Raw genomic sequence first — 21,286 nt, 5'->3', positions numbered from 1 at the left:
TTGTGGAAAGTAGTAAAATGTATTGGTTTATTATTCCTCCAACCAGCAACATACAACCAACGCCACGTCAAGTGCCACATCACTACATTTGTAGATTGGCTGTTGTTCTAATATTGTCTCAACCAGAGACAAGTTCCAGCAGACACTTAAGCTACACAAACAATAACATAGACAATATATCTTTGTATTGCTCCTTCGTGCATAGAAAATACAAAGTTGTAGAGTGGATCAATGATTGCTTGATGCAAAAAGTATATACTGCATTGTGCTTTGTCACCTTTTTTCCTTAGGAACATCTTTTGCTTCAACAGCAATATAGATTATAGTCCACACCTTTTACTTCTACTTCTACACAATACTAGACAAAACCCCACGTGGGGTATGACGTCTAGGACAGACTCAGAGGCCTAACCCATGTGTGGCGAGTGGTGCTTTTAACTATATTGAAACCTTTACATGTTGCAATCCGCCACCAATCTCTTACAAATGTAGTTTCAGTGCTGTCTGTTGCTGAGACAAAATGCAACGTGTACATGTATATCAAAATTGTAAATTATTACATGAGTGGAAAGTTCAGTCAGGTAGGTTAGTGAATGGATGATAAAGGTCTTTGTTACACAACCAAAAGGAATTTACCTGCCACTGTTCAGGTAGTTTGTCTTCTACAAGGACCTTTCTCAGGGCAATGATGAGTAAGGGCACTTCTCACCAACAGGGGGTGCTGTAGAGAGAAGAATGCAGTCCCAAACATGACAGAGTTTATATCCCCCCTCATCCTAGTAGCCTGGGTACCATCCGTACAAAAATATTTTTTAGGTAGCGAGTGTAAGGAGCCCGGTAGAATACGGATGGTACCCAGGCTACATCCTAGTTCAAGACTAGAGTAGATTTTCTGTTTTGGACCTGAGCTTCTACCACTTGCAGGGTCACCTATTGGCAAGAAGTAGGTTCAGGCTATATAGCTCTGAAGAGGGGGAGTATCGAAAGTTTGGCTGTATAATAAAAACCTTTATTATGTCCACTATGTATTTACTACACATGTGAGAGTTTATTTGCAACTTGCTTCCCCTGTCAGTTGTTTCTTACAAAGTTCAGTGTAACACATTTAGCAGTGTGGAAAATACTTGGTTACAAAGCATGTGGCTGGGTTCAAGTTGCCATTTCCAGTGTGTAAAAAGTGATTCACACTAGTACTTATTTCACACAATACCGGCATTGTCACTTGGCAGCAGGATAATTTTCCAGGGTATATTTCCTAACTTAGCAGTAACAATTCACATACATCAGCTGCATTTGCTCAGCTGATAAATAATTTCATACAAACATGCAACACTTCGATAGCAATTTACAAACATGTCGTTTTCATTTTGACATGGACAATTTGGTACAAACATCACAAAGTAGCAAACATTTCCACTTGCAAAAGTGGCTTAAAAAGTCCATGTATCACGTTAATATTAAGTACAGGTCTTCTTTCACAGTATAAATATGAAAATGCATGATTCCATGGAGAGTACAATAATTTGAACATCTAATAGTAATTAGGATTCACCTAGAATTGACTTAGTTCTTCCTGAACATTTTGCCAATACAATAGCTGAATTGGCAATATATTTTGACACAACACACAAATGTATGTATACAGTGTCACATACATACACGTTAGCACCTCACAACATACTGTATATAAGACACTTGCTAGTTTGACAAGCTATGATTTATCTTTGCTCACTATTGGTTTTTGCCCAGCAGTTTAGTTGACTTGTTGTAATTAAGCAAGCATTTTGCCATCATTTACAATGCATACCAAGGAAAAGGTTTGACAGTAACATTATCATCATCATCAGTCGACTTGCTTACACATGGCTGGGTTATATCTCTCCTAAAGAATGACATACCCTTTCGTTAGCTGATTAGAAAACTGTGATGCACCAGGTCTCCCATCATCACATAGCCTATCCAAACATTATCAGAATCTTCCTGTAAATGTTATTTGCAATCAAAAGCTAGCTACAAATTCAGAAAAAATACTGTGATTTACATGTAACAATTATAGAAACCATATTATTTATTATAACCACAGACTTATTGAGGTAATGGCCTCACAATCGGCATCTCATGGGGCTGCTGATTGGTCATTTCTGTTTATCTATATGATCGGATAAACTATTGGTTGTCTAACTCCGATAAACACAACACATTTCAAGTTGTGTATTAGACAAGATGTTCCAATCTAACATGGATACAATTTGCATGAAATACATGAGTATACCAGGCAAAGCGTATACACAGACATTGGACTATTTATACATGTTCCACATTATAAACATCAGACAGTATAAAAGTCCAAAAATTGCAACCTTTTCAAAAACGTGTTAGTGCCAATGCTCCATTCCTGCCCATTTTTGTCTTGAGGTTGCCCATTGGCAGCTGAACTTGTATTTGAACCTGATTGTTTCAAGACACACCTTAATGTTCATTCATTCCTTCATCTTGCAAAAGAACTATATTGTCAAACAGAATATAATTTCTTTAATTCCTCACTGAGTATAGCATCTTGCCAAAGGCACCGAGTATTGAAACAATACAATCGAGTCTGCCTCTGCATTTTTGATCATGATAATCAACAACGTTGTAACGTAGGGAGAAAATCACTAAGTTTAACAGTTGTGATTATCAATAATACCTTGCAATGATGACATTAATTAGTAACAAAAAAAAAGTTCTGTATTGAGTTTTTCAGGCAATACTCTAATGCACATACATGTATTCATAGTTGGTAACGTAGCCATAGCGCCACCATTTGAAGAATCCCTGTGTTGTTCAAGCTGAACATGCAGTGCCAATCTTCACAGATGGCGAGTGTCACAGGGGCCAGTCTTCAGGGACACTTCTTGATGTACAAATGTATCTTCTTGTCAAACCTGTGATTGCTGCAAAGACACCGAGACAGCTGACTGCCGTTTCAGTCCTCAGACTGAGACCCATGGCAGTGCTCACATCTAGGGAAATAGCAAGAAACATTACCTGTCAGCTCTTTTGTTTGTTGGTAAAAGACACCATCAATCTCGCACAGTGATAACATTACACTTCAGCTGACTATCATTAGTCCTGCAGATATAAGATTTCAGGGATGACCATTTTCATATCAAGATTCAAGGCACATACAAGGATATCTCGTTTGGAGTGTGTATCTTGGTAACAGTGTATATTTTTTTTTGTCGATGAAGTTTGTTTTTGCTAAGGTTCTGCTGCCTTGTATGACATGCTAGGTAAGTCAATGATTCTGAAAGCGCTGATACAGCCACAAGCAATTTTAAAATGAAGCTCTCTCAGCCCACTGACTTGATTTTATCAATGTCACTCTCTGGACACTCCAGAACCCTTTTATGTGCTCAAACAGAGAATGCTGAGCAATAGATAGAGAGAATCATGCCAAAAATTCAAAATATAAGTGATCCATATTTGATTAAACAGAGCATGGTATAGATCCAAACCATCTATTATTGATATTCAAAGAGGCACACTAATAATTAATTTGTTTTGTTGTGTTTTTTTGATGATTTTGCATATCTTTGCCTGTAGCTCTGAGGGTCTAAAACTGATGTGTGCATTGATGTCACCCCTGAAAACCAAGTTTGCGTGGACTGGTAGTTGGTGTACTTTATAGTGTTGGTCAATTTTGCATTATCAAACACTGATTACTAAAATTTCACTGATCAATGCCTACAGCATTTCAATTGCACACCAAAGGAGGTTATATATCTCTATGTAGCCTCCTTGGTACACCTGAGGCATGAAGGCTCTTTCCTTACCTGGACACTCTATGACCATACACACAGCTATCACAGCGGTTGCAATGGACGTAGTTCCTATCCAAACACCAGTGGCACCCTATACAATGGCTCAACTCATCTGATGAGGTCAGGCGGCCATGGCAGAACGAGTAGTACATATCCTAGGGACAGTAGAAAATAACACGGTAAATAGATTCATCAGGTTGGTATTAGTTATTACAAAAGGTTAGGGTCTTTCTGACACAACCAAAGTTTTGTATCTGCAATCTTTTAACTGCTAGTTGACACTAGTTTGGCAGCCTGCAGTCAACTAATGCATTTTGTACCTTCACCAGGGTATTTGCTCATTTCCATGTGATGACACTGTGACAAGGGGAAATTGCATCCTCTTTAGACTTCATTCTCCATTCTCTCATCAGAGATGTTGGAGCAAGTGCAAAATTTTGGGTGTGTTAGAAAGAACCGTACTCTCAAATGAAGATATAGTAAATGCATGTAAATACTGTTGATAGATAAAACTTAAGTAGGGAAGCAGGCTGACTACAGTCCTTTGCCAGCTTTTGCCATCTTATGCTACCAAAAAACACTCCTAAGCCCGATACACTCCTTTCCCAGCCCTCTTATGCTACCGTTCTGCTTGAGGATTAGTAGCTGTGCACTTACAGTACTTGGCTTTTTCGACTAAAACATTTATGGCGCAGTTGTTGGCAGCATGGACTGAGGGATCAGCAACATAATGGAAATCTCCATTTAGACAGTACAATGGTTACCTTGTCTGTATTAGTATGCAGAAACTCAGCGACAGTGGCGCGGCTCTTGAGCAGGTCAATGGCACTTGGGATGTGTTTGTCTCCAGTCGCCACCTCTTCCTCATCACTGCTGGTGGACGGGACAGTGAAGGCATTCTGCAAACGGCAATATTGTTTACTAGGATGTTGCAGTTTGAAAAGTTTAACTACATGACATGTTCCTACTCATGGAGGTGTTTGTACCCCTTGAGTGTCTGAAACTGCTATCTATTGTGTGTGTACCTGTTCTAGTATCCGTACCCCTGTGGTGTCCATACCCCCTGTCTTGTACAAACACTTTGTAGTGCGCATACCCTGTAAATGTCAAGTCGCTATATGGTGTATAGGGCTGTGCCCATCTCCTTTTCTTTGGCCTCACAGCTATGCAAGAACAGACAACACTTCAGCAGCAAGGGCTAGTGCAACTGGCAACACTGTTCAACTACTATAACCTTTCTTGTAAGTGCTAAGCAAAGAAAAAGTATGACTACGCCAGGACCCAATGCATGCAAAGCTACCAATCGATATTACTGCAAATGACACAATAAGGAAAATGGAATGTTTAAGAACTCGACCTTCTCTGCTACATGTGCTGGGTTCCTGTTCATGGGACAGGTCAGGACTTCCTCCATCTCAGTTCCACTGGTGCAGTGGAAGTTCACCCACTCCCGGAAACACACGTGGTACTCCGTCGGCATGGAGATGTAATTGTTGACAGACCAGCGCTTCGTGCCAACATTGATATCCACTAGCTAGGGTACACAGAAGAGATATGAAAAGATAAGTTTTAAACTAATTGCGCTTGCCTGTAATTTTGTTGTCAACATAACATGTAAGTGTGGTGATCAAAACAAAACACGCAACAGAGCACTATCTTATCAACTATAACAACAGTACATTACTTGACATATGTTCTTTGTTACCAAGTTGATACTTGCTCGTGTTCAGTTCTGTGTCTTTTATTTGTTTTATTCAGTCTCAGTCATGCAAGATGCTTCTTTCATGGCCAATTCTCAGTAAACAACATGATTGTGTGAATGCAATAAAAGAAGAAATAAGAAAATAATACATTTTTCAGCTCTTGGATGTCAGTCAGAAATGTTGCTATGATATTTGAGCCATCCTTAATGTGTGTTTATCTTCATACACACTAGAAGATCACACAGCTTAGCTTCTTATAACACATAATTACCTTGGACTCTGCCTCAAACCCATGGTTCCGCAGAACATCCAGGATCTGGTCGCGTCTCTGGGTGTCCTGTAGTTATAGGAACAACAATTGAACTTAATACAGGCACAGGTCAAATATTTTCAACAGAATCAAAGAATGGTGCATGCTTTCTAGAGTATATAATCTTTAAAATCAATGCAACAGTGAAAGGAATATTAAGGAATACGGAAGTATACATTTTAGGAGGGCCATTGTTTCATGAGGCGAAGAATGTTTGAAAATTGTCTGTGTTCATAACATCAACCAATACTGTACTTTGAGTTTCTAGTTGTGGGTTAAACCTATGTTTTACAGGGAGGCATCTATCTCCATTTGTACCTGGTACATGTATAACGTAATAAGTAATAACCCTTAGGCCACACAGGAGGTGCAAACACTACAGCAGGGGGCAGGTCCACTGGTAGCGGTGTGTATTGCGCGCCTAATTATATCTAGAGCTCAGAATTGCCTGTCAGAAGCTGTCAGCACAACCTTCCATCTTACGTGTCCACTCACAGCTGGTACCACGCCCCATGCCTCTTCCATGTGATTTTATCACGACATTCCCAGCATAATTGATAGGGGTTATCTTTCAACAGTACCCATTTCCGAAGACTGATAGCCTCACCACCAAATTGCACAGTCATCAAACCAACCACTCAGTTTCCTACCATTCATTTTGATATATGTGCAGACAATTTATATTCCTATTCGCTTCCCACCAAAGTTTGTTGATACCCTGCAGTGTATTAATGATGATAAATTGCTAAGGATGTACGAATCCTACTTGCCATTTCAAAACTTTCGCTACTAATCAAGACAATATGTTATATTTAGATTAGATGTGCAGGATAATTAGGGTTAACATACTGTAAATGCATTTAAGTTCGCGGGGATTTAATTTTGCAGTAGCGGGAAAAGGGACTTTTCGCGGTGGATTCAATTTCGCGGTTACACCATAGACTGCAGCCTAATACCACTATAGAAAAATTTTCGCGGTGGATTTAAGTTCGCGGTGAAGTGGTCACCGCGAAAACCACGAATATTAATCCACCGCGAATATTTCTGCATTTCATGCTGCTGAGAGATTTTAGGTATGGAAGGCTCAAAACTGACGAAGTCAAAACAATGTTAAAGGTGTATGATGCAGTATACAATGTTTTAAGGGTCCAATCATATTCGTTGTACGATCGAAAACTAGAGGCATTCCTGGGACAGTCTTGCATTTGTTGTACACAATTTAGCTGTACTAGCTGCATTTGGGTCTCACAGCCTGCTTCAAAATTCAATATCAAAACCGTAGGATGGTCTACGTATGTGACCGCGCCATAAGATGCTAGCATGCTTGATACGTCTATTCTTTTTCAGGAAACTCTTATCAAGGTGCCATTTTCAAGGTGCTGAATAGGTCTAAATGCTTTAGAAAAACTCCTCGTCGTATAAAGAAACAGCAATTCCTATTTCAAGTTCCCCGCACAGCAAATATGCCAGTCCCAAAATGATCGAATGCTGGATACCTCACCGGCAAGATTTATTGAACTTTCAATCCAAACAGAATGAAAGCAATAACTCTCACAGTAAGCAGTCCGTGTGATGCGTCAACCATGAATCGGGCTTTCTTTATTAAGGTGGTATAGGAGCAGTAAACCCGTAGTATATCTAGCTAGCTGTCACTGTGAGTTTCTATAGAGGAGGTAAAGGTCATTTGTATGAAATATGTATCACTCACAATGTGGTGCCGTCTTACGTATGAGTGTTAGGTTTGTCTAAGGTGATGATAGGAGTGTTTGTTCTTGTAAGTTTATGGCAAAATGATAGATTGGATTTGTTCACCTTGGGATCAATGTACTTTTCTTACAGATGCATCCCTGTAGTTCCTAAGAAAACTGCTAGGATGACAAAGCATATGCCACTTTTTTATGATCACAAAGTTTATCTAGCAACCAGATGTCTTAAAAAGTTCTGCTGCAGCACCAAGGAAAACAGACTATAACCTTAACTTTGAAATGTCAAGACCTAACCGCATGCCAAATTTCAAAGTAAGGCACACTGACTAAATTTTATGGATGACATCCACCGCCACATTGATTTTCGCCTGTTCTCAAAAAAATGTGGCCACATGTGACCCAATAGCTTTAATTACTCAATGACAGTTTTATACTTGGCAGAGGATCTGCTCTCCTTGACACAGCACCCTTGTTCTCCTCTTAAAACAAGAAAAAGTTAAAACATTAGTGAAATGGTGACAATTGTCTCTTACAGTCTCACTAGTGAACAAACCAAAACCTGGGAGAGAATGGACTGGATATTTGCTCCTGTGGTTTAGCAGAATTTTTTTGTTGTGCATCTGTATTTTTTTTCGTCCTTGCGCATTAGTCTTGGGGTCTTCAGAGGATGTCATCCATAGAATTACATGTAAGATAGTGTGGCCTAATCCATCCATAGCTTCTTGAGTTATTCTGTTCAGCCAAAAACGTCGTTGTAATGAAACAAACGTTAAACAGACGCTTTCAAAAGCAACCGGAGTGAAACGGCCTGTAGAGGACAATTTGGAGTACAAATGTAGCTAGAAACTGCGGAATCGATTCCAACAGGTGTCCAGGATTAGTACTGTAATTCCTGATTTTTTCACTGTAATCTTATGTTCACGGTTTTCACGGTGACGACTGTAACGTGAAATTATCATTACCGATAAAAAATAATTCACAGACTTTTTTCATGCGCACTTGCCTCGACAGTGAACATTTAGTTCCGAGAACAAGTTCAATTTTCTCAGACCGTGAAAATTTGGTACCGTGAAGATAAAGTGAATTACAGTATTAGGAACAGCTGTGCCCTCCCCCCTACTTCCAAACATCATTGATCCGTCAGGACATGATAATTTACTGCGGTTTTCCCAGGCGCCAGTGTGTCTTGATGTTACGGAGGCATCACCGTTTTCAATGAGGAGTTTCCAATGAGAAGTCACAGAATGTCAGCTCTGTACGTGACCCCGCATGAGTAACAAACCATGAATCAATCGTCTGTTCATCACTCCCAGCCGCACTGATCTTGGATCCATCCCTATGTTCTATTCCATACATTATCAACCGCAGAGGTTTGGAATACAAATGATCCTTTAGTAAAAGGGCTTTCACGCTGAAGGCGAATCAGCAAGAATCAAGCGCAACGAGCCGGAATGAAGAATTTGCAATACTCGTGCCACAGTCGGGCGGGAATTCAAAATACTATCTCATACCTCTTCACACGAGAGGTGGAATGACCCGGAATGCCGCCTGAATGAAAATTCGTGTAGATTCGAAGTACATCCTAGAAATTCTCACTGTATTCCAGATATTTGTGTTCATTCTTGTGGCCGGCCGGTTCTCCATCGAATGAGATCAGAATGTTTTTAGTAATGTTGGAATGCCTTAGAAAGCGGTCCTACTGCAGTTAGAATAGTTAAAATACACTTTGAATGCTGTTCGATATTTCTTCACCTCAAATGCACCAAAAAAGTTTGATCATGACGTTAATATTCAGCATGGTCACAAGAATAGGCACAAATATCTAGAGTGTAGTGAGAGAATTTCTAGAACACACAATGAATTCCCAAAAATATGCAGAGAATTTTATTCAGACGGCGTTCTGGGTCATCCCGATTCCCGTGTGAAGGGGCCTGAAAGGACGTGCAATGCGCATACAAGTTCAATCCCTCGACTCTTGCCTGAAATTAATTTGCGGCATCTAAAGGTTCTGTTTTCAATCCTAGCAGATCGCAAAGTCTTGCCCTTGGAAAGACACTTAATACCAGTTCCTCAGTCGGGTGAACACTACTGTCATGTACTGTCAGAAGTCTTAATGTACACTCTCACTGCACTTGCGTCAAGCTTGCGTCACTGCGGGGTTCGTTCACTGCACACTGTTTCGCCTTTTTTCTCGGATTTTGTATAATTTACATATTGCGTAATAGTACAAATATGGCTCGGAAGAAGACAGAATACACAAAAAGTAAGAAAATTCGTTCTTAATCTCTGAAATTCGTTAAAGTTAAATGTCTTTCGAACCCCACAGTGACGCAAGCTTGACACAAGTGCAGTGAGAGTGCACTTTTAGTCATAGTTGCGGGAAGACTTATCGTGACTGCGTAATTTTTTTTTTGTAGCATAATGTTTTGAATTCAACTCTTCACCATAAACATTTGTTGGCTTGTAGAACCACGGCGGGAAGCCAATCGTTTTGATATAATCGAAAAATCAATTTGGATGATCGAAAGCGTTCCACGCACCTGCGACAATGACTAACTGTAATATCTGGAATTACTGTAACTCTACGCCCTTTTTATCAGGCGTTAGTGCTGTGCCGATATCCCCTTGATTAGGGTTGTATACGGACAGGTACAAAATGTGAAATGGTTCTTTGATGGACGGCCCTGGGATCAGGGTATGCTGGACTTGTTATTAGTTATAACAGGTAATCAATGTATGCCGGCTTCATGTTTTACTCATTCTCCGTCAACAATGAGTCAGACGACAGTATGAGTCAACTTCGATCGTCAAGACTGCGCACCGGTACGGGTATATTACTGCTAATATTATTCAGGTACAGGTCTACAGAGCATGTGCCAGTACTGTGCCTGTATACAATTAATAACACTACACGTTCACTTATTTTGTCACTAAATATGTTTAGGGTAACGTCACATTTCCAAACCGGGGTCCAGCCGCAGAAACGAAAACTAGAAATGTATACGTAGAAAAAAATCACAAATGATGCCAACGACTATTCTCTTTACGTCTTGTGTAGTTTGGTGTCTTTTGCAGTTAAGACGGATAAGTAACGGCGCTTTGAACGTCGTTACAGAAGAACTTTATTGCATGTATTATTTTATATCATACTTTTCCTCCCCGAAAGCTGCCCGGCCGGGCCTCGATAAGAAAATGCGACATAGGTCTAAGTCTTTCCGAAAAGATTACAATTTTCATTTACGACCCGTATTGAGAAACGATAAGAACACAGAATGGGCATTGAAATCAGCATCAAGTTCATTTGAGATCCTGTCGTAAGCCTTAAGTTGATATCTTTTCAAGCCTTAAGTTGATATCATTTCAATGCCTAGTCAAGTTTCCGTTATCAGACTACAGACCACTACAGACTATAGGTCCGGACTAATGATGCTAACTTTACGTACGCAGCCCTATGGGGAGAGGTTAAATTTCATGAGCTGTGTGTCATGTTTGTAATTTGCAAACTGTGACCGAAAGCAAACTCATAGATGTATGGAGCGTAAACCCGAGCCAAGACCTTTAACGTGACCCATAAGTCATTTACCTTCGAACCACGACGTCTCAAAGGAACTTTCCATGGTTGTGAAGTGAAAGGGTCAGCCAGGACGTCGCCACGATTGTAATGCACCGTACATGATAAAGTATAGAACCACATTGTCCGTCCGAAGAGAGATGAGAGGTTACGGTTTTGACCCCAGTAGTGGAGTTTGAGTTGTATACGTGTCGTTGCACCTTTGGCACTGTAATCTATTTTACCCAGGCGTACCTAGTACATACTTATGGATAATGTGATCTAAGTGTGTGTTGTGTAATTCAATAAGAGTTGTACCGCCACAGAGACGACATGGCTTACAATATAATGTAAAAGGGCAGCACCTAGTACATTTAGAATCCCTTCTAGCAACAGGATACAACCATTTAGGGAGGTAGGATGGCAAAATCCTATGGAGAAGGTTGTGAAGCATTGGCCATTGCAGCGGGTCTACGAAAGCGGCAACGTAGTTGCTATCAACCGAACAAACCGGCTCCACTGTTTTCGTCTTCTTTTGCTGATACGTATACGAAAAAAACGTAAAATGTTTAAAGCAATATATAGATAATGTACCCATATATGTATAAATGTATGTTATGTAGAAATAAAAAGGGCAATTTCAGCGTTTATTACTCTCTGTAGATGGCGAAAATTTACCGTTTTCCTTTTACCACCATCTGTTGATTTCCTAATATATTCCCGTCATTCAATTTTAATTCCGCCCCTGTACTATGAATTATTGATTATCGTCTGGGATTCCCTTTAATTCTGATTCAAATTGTTTGACCTAAAATGCCATTTAATGTCAAATTCTACCCGCGCAATTTTTATCAATATATGCACGTCATGCTGTTGTAACGAATATTAAGTTAAATTATTGATGAGTTAAGATTGGGCTAGAAATATGTAGTTTTTACGATTTATCTCGTGTTTGTTAAGGAGCTTTGGTCTAATACCTGAATCGTTAGTCGACCCATTTTCTCTCGACCACAAGGGAATTATAGCTACAGATTAATGCGGTGTAAAACAGGGTTACTCACGCTATAGGGAAGGACAGTGTTATGACAGACATGTGCTAGCAGGTAGGCTTACATGGCATGCAATCTTCAGCAGCCAAGATAATATGTTTGCTAGGCGCCACGGCATTCAGTACTCAAAATACCACCTGCATTTGCAGGTTAAGGTGGTATCTCACTGCACTTGTCACCGGTGCGGCACTGTGGGGTTCGTTCACTGCGGCAATATGTTGTGTTATTTTTTTTTAATAATTTAGATATTGCGTAATAAATAAAAGTATGACTTAGAAGACAACAAAATACACATTACGTAAGAAAATTCGTTCTGTATCTCTGAAGTTCGTTGAATAATCTTTCAAACCCCGCAGTGCCGCACAGGTGCCCCAAGTGCAGTGAGATACCGCCTTTAGTGCTGGTGAAATTAGAACCTCGCAGGTATTTCTGATGTCTGCCTGCACCTGACCTGCATTAAGTAATATGATAAAACTGACACCCCGCACGCACCCAGGGTTACGCAGGACCAGTAGTGGTACACATTTGCCACCGACTCTACATCCTCCACAGTAACGTTACCTTGTTTAAGTACAATAGATAACAAGGTTCAAAATACCACTATTATGCTGAGAATCTTTTCGCTGTCAAAACCATGTTTGGTATATCAAAAAGATTGATAGCATCCGACGTTTCTTTCGCGTTTCTTGCAACCACATTCTACTCTTTCACGAGACATTTGGCACATATTATGGATTCCCCTTCACATTCCCCTGCCCATGCTAATAGCACACCTCTCAGAGGGGATATAATGTAGTCTATGCCAACAGTTAGTCAGTCGTCAGGCAATAAATTATTCAACTTTATAACGGATGAGGGACCCGATCAGTTTTATTGACACCTTGTAAACAAGTAAACCTGAGTTTTTCGAAGGTGGGGCGTTTGGGAAAGGTATAACGTTACATTTTTCTGAATATGTATTTCAAATGAATGATGTTACATTTGTAGAGTATTATGTATCCAACTGAACTCTTAAGACTACTAAAATATCCCTTTGCTTTCTAGTGGACTACAACCCTTTCTTGCTGAAAGCCTTTACCAATCCAGTCTGGTCTTAAAATGAAATAGCCCTAATAAGTTCGGACGTTTTACGCTAAAAGTGAACACTTTATGAACATACGCCCCATTAGTAGTGACATCCAAACCCCATAAGGCTCGTTTAGAGAATTCGCATACCTCATCCAACAGTCATTGGATGTACTAAAAGTATAGGTTTGACCTTGCAGGGGAAGGTCGTGGTCAGCGTTCATCAGAAACTGGTGTGCGGCGAATTGGGGTTGCCGTGGTTCGACCTCGCGCAATTTTACGGGTCAAAGGTCGCGGATATGATGGATTTAGATGGCCTCCCCGTGTCATAAGGCGATTAATTTCAGGCAGGCAATCGAACCCTAGGGTCAACTGAAAGTTTTATCTCAATCGTTGTTTGTAGCCACAAAATCAGTCCCATACGGGCTACAGATAGATTGTTTATACGCTTTTACATTAACAATCATCTACAGTGTATCCAACTCTGGCCTCATAAATAGCGCCAACTCACGTGCTTTCTCGGCAGACTTTGCCCTCATGGGAGCAGATTTTAAAACGGCGCTCATTCTGCTTGGAAATGGTTTTCATGTACCCGTTATGATGCATTTTGTACAAGGCACGTATCCATAGTCATTACTGGTTTCAATGTACTGGAAACTCCGGGGCTGGCAATACTTAAAGGTATTGTCTTGATGGAGATAAAGGAGGCCAGGACAGAGAAGTCAGCATGGCGCTCACAATTTTTGCAAACTAAGATTTCTAATGTGGTAAGATTACTACGTTGGATCAAAGCCAAATGTCGCAATCAATGTATATTGGCGCTAACAGTTGTATGAACGCTTTTAGCGCCTTGGAGCAGATACCCTTAAAGTTTACGGTCCTGAGATTGATTTATGTATTCTAATTCAAACCTGGACCAGAGTGGGAATATAGTACGGGCATGCGCGTTGTCATGGTGTTGGTTGCCCATTGGGCTACCCATAGTGCCCTGTATCTCCCATCATGCAATGCTATAGGTGAAAATATGGCATTAGAAAAGTTTAAGAGGAGGGTACCGTACATTTCCATCCAGCGTTATCTCTTCCTCAGGTGTCCTCTCTTCTTCCACAGAGGTTGCTTGATCCTCCCCCTGAGTTCCCAGATCCTCCCCCAGACTCACGGGGTCTCTCCGCTCTGCCCCTATACTGTCCTTTCTCCCCGCCCCCCTCTTTCTCCTGTGAGAGCCCTTTTCGATGCTTCTGGTGGTGTATTCATCCTCTAGCCCCGCTTCTAGTGCGCCCGGAGACCTGGACAAGACACTGTTGGACGTGTGTCGCCTCCTGGGTAGGAACAGGTCCTCGTCAGAAGGCGAGTCGGGCGTCCTGTCTCCCTCTGATGAGATGGCGTCCTCCACACTGAGAAACCGTCTCCTTCTCCAACTCCACGACGAAGACGGTGGATTTTCTAGATCTTCGTCCGATGAGGAGCCGTTTCTCATCGAATTTCGGGCGGATCGGATGACCTTACCGTTTAATAAAACCTTTGGAGACCTTCTGTCGTCGGGAGATACGGCCTTGGATATGTACTCTTCCCGAAGGAAAGCGTCTTCGTCGAAGGCTCGTTCATCGTCGGGCGTTTCCGCCCACATTCGTTTCTGATCGGGTGTCCTTTGAAAGTTCTGCTCCTGTTCGGACCAGCTTCGTTCGTTCTCGGGTGTTTCCACCGGCCAGCCGACATGTTCTTCAGGGGTATCGACGTAGTGAGAGTGTACGATGGACGGTTTTGTCCACCTTGCATCGTCTTCGCTGTCAGGAGTGCCTGTGAATCAGACGAAAAAAATGTTTATAATATTTACTTACAAATAAACGCATACAAATAAATGAGGATATGAGCAGGAAGGTACACTGTGACAAAGCAGAATGAGAATCGGTATTAGAAATACACCAGAATGTAGACTTCGCTCGTTTCACAATGTGGACAAATTCCCTTCATACGGAGGTGACAATCCCGTTCGGACAAGACTGTGAGGGCATGCATTCGTTTATTCGAATGAGAACGTAACGCAAATCAATGGAGACAATCGCAAGTAGGTAAGTTTGCCAAATGAAGCATTGCTGGAAGCAAAACAGCTGCAGATGACGGAAAATGGATTCGGTTTTAACCTTCAGGTTTAATGAAGATAAATCCATGCTATACCGGAAAACGTAGCCATGAAACAAATATCTTCTATTGTAGCCATCCCAACTTTGTTTCTTTTTCTTCAGCATTTCAAAAAGCTACAACTATGAATTGTATTGATATCAACTGCAAATGTTTAATAAAATGGATTCAAGCAGGCTTGCTTTGAAAAGAATACGTCTTTCCTGCACATGGACAAAATTTCAGCCATTCTATTTCTTTAACCAAAGAAAATGGAAACAAAAAGTGCTATATATTGTTTGTTTAACACATATATAGATGTACGTAGAGAAAGTTGTTATTCGATGCCCGCTTTATTCGTTATTATAAGAGAAATCTTTTGTTTAAAGAATCTTAGAAGGTTATATCCAATCTTTGGTGGTAGCCAGGGCTGTTGATTCGGAATCTAAAGGTTCTTGGTTCCAGATTGTCTACCCTCCCGCAGCTGGTGCTTCACGTACGGCTGGTTTGTTACGCCTTAAGGCGGTTTGCCGTTTAAGCGATGCAAACAAATATTGTACAGCAATTTTACAATATCACATAACTCCTTCTGTGTGAGCGCATTTATGGTAGACCGTAAATTCCCCATCACATCGGTCTCCAATGTCGTTCGATTTTCCATGTAGCTCCCACTAGATGATGGATTCCTTGATTGTCAAGAAGGTCGTTGTAGCCGATTCCACTCCTAGCCCATTTATTTTGATGTTAGGCTGATTGGGAATATATTGAATCAGTGATTGATGCTCCCGGCGTGTATCAATCGCCAGAAGGGGAGGTGAAGTGTTGTATCCTTCCGCCGCGTCAGAAAATAACCCAAAAAATTAAAGGTGAAAAAGGTAGTGCTTTTTCAATAACTAATAGAACAAGGCGGCTACAGATCGCGTTCTCAGTCGAACACCCTACTTTTCTTGATAAGTGAGTCTTGTACAGAGACTTGACGCCTAAGGCTAACGCATGAAATCAAATCTGCGAGTCCCGCTTGCACGAATCTTTACCTTACGTCTCACATTCGTGCACAGCGGGGTCTGAACTGGATTTGGAACGGAATCGTATCAATAACCCGAAGCACCGTGTCCCCAATGCCCTATATTACGGTGCATGACTTAGTCGTCGAGGTTGTAATTTACCTAGTAGACGACTGCGACCCCGTTTTGGTCATACGCGTAAGCATGACATTGAAAACAAGCTGCTGCTCTTGTGTGTTATTACATAAGGTCGTTCGAGAATCAATCCTGGCAGAGGTCCAATGGCAACGTGGGAATGAATATAAATGGCACAATTCACTGACATGTTTCATTTCCTGTTGTGTCAAGCAATGACCCGTAAACACTTAAGAGCATCCAACCAAATCCCCTTATTGCTCTCACATTTATAAGAGCAGGGGATACGGGGGTTTTGTGAAAAAAAAATAGTCTGGATGTTTGACTGACATATTTTTATACCCGAAGTTCTGACTGTAGAAGACATTTGGTCGTAAACCGAATTTTACATTCTGGCAGGATTCCAAGTCAATTATTCCCACCGACCTAATTCTGAAAGTAAATCAATCTAAATAGTAGCTGCATAGGTGTGCATACGAGATTGCACCGAACAACCAAACCACAGACGATCTAGACTCATAGTCTGTGCAACTATGTACAACTGTCACTGATTCAAAGTCCCTTATTCTGGTTAATGTAATATTAATGAATGGGAAATAAAATACACTCGTTAACAATTGATATAAAAGCAAAAGCATTTTTTGTTCAAAGTCATCAAAATCAAGTTAACTTTCCAGTACGAATAGCAGTTCAGTTCTGTATACTGACACTGAGGAGTTTAGTAAGCGTAGGTTTGGCATTCGTGGTATAGTGCTTAGTACACCTGGCTTGAGAGTACTGAAGTTAGTTCTTCAATACTCTGCCATATATGTAGTTCTTCGCGTATCTAGTTCTCCAAATGTCACGATAGTTCTCCACATTTATGTACATAAATATATATACAGCACAACAGAGGAAACATGGTCAAAACATTATATGCTCGGTATTATATCTATATGGATAAATGAAATTAACTACATTATAAATATAAGAAGTAGGGTACACAGGTCACCAGCTTTCAAGTGTTGGGTCGGCTTCAAAATGTAATTTGTATAATAAAGGTGTCATACTATCTTGAGAGAAGAGCAAAAACCTATAAATCCTACATAATTTACGTTACCAATAGACTTTTATTGATACAATTTAGAGATATTGGTGCAATTAGGGTCTGCAATTTAAGTGCAGCAATAAGGTTGATTGCAATCATTGCAATTTTGGCACTTAAGGTGCAATCTGTTTTTTCTGCTATTCTTAAGTACTTCAATATAATAACAGGACAATTACAGCACGAACAAAGAAATGATCATCTTCTTGCTTTGGAATGGTGGTAGAATAAAAGCGTACCGACACACACTTATTCCCACAGGCATTGCTGCAGCTTTGTAACCTTGACGTGAATATAACATTACTGCTTAAAACTAATCGCATACTTAATCTATTTTCAATGTACAGCTCAGAATTATGTAACAAGGACACCGAAATATACAGCATCAGGGCAGCAGTTTCTCCATTACATGAAAAGCCCCTAATATTGCCTTAAGGCCATTTCTATTACATCGTTGCAAAGCAGATTTGTTACATCAGCTTTATCTGTTCTGTGTTGTACAAGGTAATCTGTTTTGTGGAAGTTGTCCTTGGCCTATTTTTGGGCGTGCTTGGAATTCTAATCGTATAAAAGAATGTATCTTTACTTCAATGTTTATTGGAAATGCATGTATAGAATGGTAGAAGATTGTGTAATTTGATAATCCAAAACACATCTGTGTGATCTGGCAGATTATAACGACTAACCAGTTCAGATTTTGAATTTGGGCATCCTGTTTACCCAACCCGTCGATTTTTTTTCCTTTCACTGTCCTCTTTAGAATATTCTTTAATATTCAACAACTTTCAGGGAAAATTTTCAGTTCATGATGGTATAGTCAATATTCAACTTATTGTTTTGTTATGAATTGTCCAAGTGCATAATTGTTTGTTATTTGTGTTATGTTCTAAGTTTGCGTTGAATCTATCGTGCTCTGTTGTATGTGTAGACTGTTTCTCCTTGAAAACCCTTGTTCAAAAAATTTGATGTTTAGAAGGAAAATGTTCAAATCCTGAGTGACATATTTCCTAGGTTTGCAATTTAATATTTGGAACTTCTTTTCCACGCCGGGGGAAATTAGGGACAGTAACCGTGTAACGTGATGCAGAACTGTAACGTAACGTAACCGTGTAACGTAATGCAGAACTGGCCCAGAACCGTGCTTTTACGGGTTCCTGATGGGCTATTGCCAGCAGCACCTCATAAAACAAACGTGCGCCTCTTCGGATCTTTAAATAGTTACTATGAACAAACCACTATGGGGAGGGGGGCAGTTGTCAACCCAAAACGATGACGAATGGCTTATAATGTGGTCGGCAAAATCCTATTATTCACCAGAGCATTCAATGTTAATGAAGTATTGGGGTGGATTGGGAATTCACCCTTTGTTCTTCTCGAATTCCGCAGTGATACCGTCTGCATACTTAATGAATGGATTCTGGCACATTGATATCCAATATTCTGACGTGATCAGTAGATTTTTGATAAGCCTGATATTTCTAGATTGATATTCTATTCTTTGAAGCGTTTAAATGTGGTATGGTACGGTTTGATTTTATGATAGTGGATTTTATTGGCGTTCAACCCGTTATTTGGCACTTAGAATCATGAACCTGTTTCACTGCCATTGATGATACCACTATGGTATAATGGGAAAACTAATTATCCGTTAACGTGTTCATGATATTGCATGGGCGTTCACCGTGAGCCCCGCTACTCTGTTAGCAACAGCACGGAAATGCAGCTCGCTCAAATCCTCTCGCACGAGCAGGAAAAACAGAACTGCCTTAAATTTCTGCTGCCCTCAAATTCCACCTCTCTCGTGACCTTAAGATGAGATTTAAGGCTGGGAATACACCTGCTCGTAGTTTGAAGCGTTGTGGGCATGACGTCTCTGCGGGTGACCCCTACGCCCCGGCTCCAATGTCCATATCAAATAGAAGGAACTCCCATTGATTTTCCATAAGCCGGCCATGCATCATGCAAACCGTGCCTCTGCGAAAAAGAAACCTTTGTTTCCACGAGCAGGGCGCGAACAAAGCTGTAACGTGAATATTGTACATACCTGCCACAACTAGCCCGAGAGCTCGTGTAGGCCGCACGCGGCCCGTGTTCAGGGGCTCTTCGGGGGAATCTGGTGTCAGGTCCAAGCGATTTGTAGCGGCGATGCGGTCGTTCCAGGAGAAACCGTCGAGATGCTGCAGTTCCTTCAGACTCGGGCGTTCTCTCTCCAACACCTGTCCCTGTTCCCTCAGCTCGTACCCGTCCAATCTGACCGCCATAATGCCGTCTGCACCCCCTGGCTCACACTCCTTCAGTAGCCAAAACAACCTGTATATCTACTACAAACATTAAATAACAATGAGAGGCGGCAATATTTGGCTATACAGCTTTGAGCATGCGGCTGGCCTGGCTGACAATGATGCACTGAAGGCTACACATTCTACCAGTGTCTTCACTCCGCAGGTTGATGGTCCGAGTTATCGTAGATCTTCACGCTTCGACTTGCAGGGGGAGATTCACCAACAACACCATGGTCGTATATTCACGACCCTACCATAGATATTTGTACAGTCCCTTCTGTATATCAAACGGTATCAGAATACTATTGCCGCCTGGTCAGCTGACAGTGGATCTCCGTACAGCTTACTTTCAACAGGCGTGAATGGCTCATGGTTTCTGAGATACAGGTCGAAAAGGCGTGCCTCTTGTCTATAACGCCATGAATATTACATCTACAGACGGTCGGCGTGTTGCTATCAAATCACACACGCTACTGAACGTGGTAGCCATGAATGTTCAATATCACTGAATATTCAAAAGGCCCATATTCCGTCTGGTGAGTGTGACGCTACGCGTCCCATCTTTCCCACTCTGCGCAGCCCTCGCCGCTATCGCTCATCTCACATTCCTCACAGCGTACTCTATTGGACAGGCAACAGGCCGTGCTGAATATTCCGGAAAAAAGTCATAGCGCGATCATTGGCACAGATACAACGATCGAACCACTATGTCCATGTCAGCATAGGGAAGTTATGTATTTGATATTTTTGGCAGACTCCTCTGCCTCAATGAACATTAAAGGGTTTGAACTGGCGGATAGATATGTCCAAATCTTTAATGAAACGATCTCCGGTGCGAAAGCACTTCGGGTGCAGTGAGGCCAGTGGTGACTGCCTTGTTATAGAGCGGTGGACGGTGAAATCGAATCGAGTAACCCGTCATGATTCCGTTGGGACAGGGGAACACTTCAGCATAGATTGATAATGCAGAGCACGTGGAGTGTACAGCATATTCCCGGAAATAGATAAGGAGACGGTGCAACAGTAAATGGTTTCACAGTCATACTTCAGTGGGTACATCTCGAAAAGTGCATTTTAGTTAGAAGCCCATACATTGTATATAACACAATGTCACGCCTAGATAGTCTTCAAGAACGACAATAATGTTTCCTATGCAGCAGTGATTTGATATATCTAAAAAGAAACTAAAGTTTTTCAATAGGAAACTCAGACAATCTTTATTACATACAAGATTAATTGTGCATCAAGAACGAAAGATAATTGTATGAATAAGAATTTTCCCCGAGAAGATATAACTGTTAAGGCGAAGGAACAATGTCGGCCACAGTACTTCCTTCTATAGTCGCATGCCATAGTTCCATCTAACCATTATTGTCACAAATCCATTGCTCGTGCAACTTAACATATCTTTTGACATGCGCATAATGTTTCAATACTACGCTGTAAGCAGTTGAATAAAGAGGAGATGCACATAAAA

The 21,286-nt window shown here is 41.0% G+C and overlaps 1 protein-coding gene across 1 annotated transcript; it reads right to left on the bottom strand.

Annotated features, from left to right (window-relative positions):
* Positions 1-20,592, bottom strand: LOC118426648. The gene is made up of 7 exons (XM_035836159.1): positions 19,572-20,592; positions 14,247-14,983; positions 5,778-5,843; positions 5,161-5,337; positions 4,568-4,702; positions 3,816-3,958; positions 1-3,002 (listed from the first exon to the last, which is right to left on the bottom strand). Exons 1-7 carry the CDS (start codon positions 19,786-19,788, stop codon positions 2,966-2,968), a joined length of 1,512 nt encoding a protein of 503 aa, XP_035692052.1. The 5' UTR covers positions 19,789-20,592; the 3' UTR covers positions 1-2,965.
* Positions 20,593-21,286: the final 694 nt, after the last annotated feature.

Source organism: Branchiostoma floridae, chromosome 11 (genome assembly GCF_000003815.2).
Source record: "Branchiostoma floridae strain S238N-H82 chromosome 11, Bfl_VNyyK, whole genome shotgun sequence".
NCBI lineage: Eukaryota > Metazoa > Chordata > Leptocardii > Amphioxiformes > Branchiostomatidae > Branchiostoma > Branchiostoma floridae.
Note: the sequence above shows the minus strand (reverse complement) of the source record. Positions and strands in the feature narration are given on the sequence as shown.

Coding starts and splice junctions, on each gene's coding strand:
- LOC118426648 (XM_035836159.1), bottom strand. CDS start 19,788: ATGGCGGTCAGATTGGACGGGTACGAGCTGAGGGAACAGGGACAGGTG. Junction 5,338..5,777: donor GGTTTGAGGCAGAGTCCAAG/GTAATTATGTGT, acceptor TGTGTACCCTAG/CTAGTGGATATCAATGTTGG. Junction 3,003..3,815: donor TATGGTCATAGAGTGTCCAG/GTAAGGAAAGAG, acceptor CTATTTCCCTAG/ATGTGAGCACTGCCATGGGT.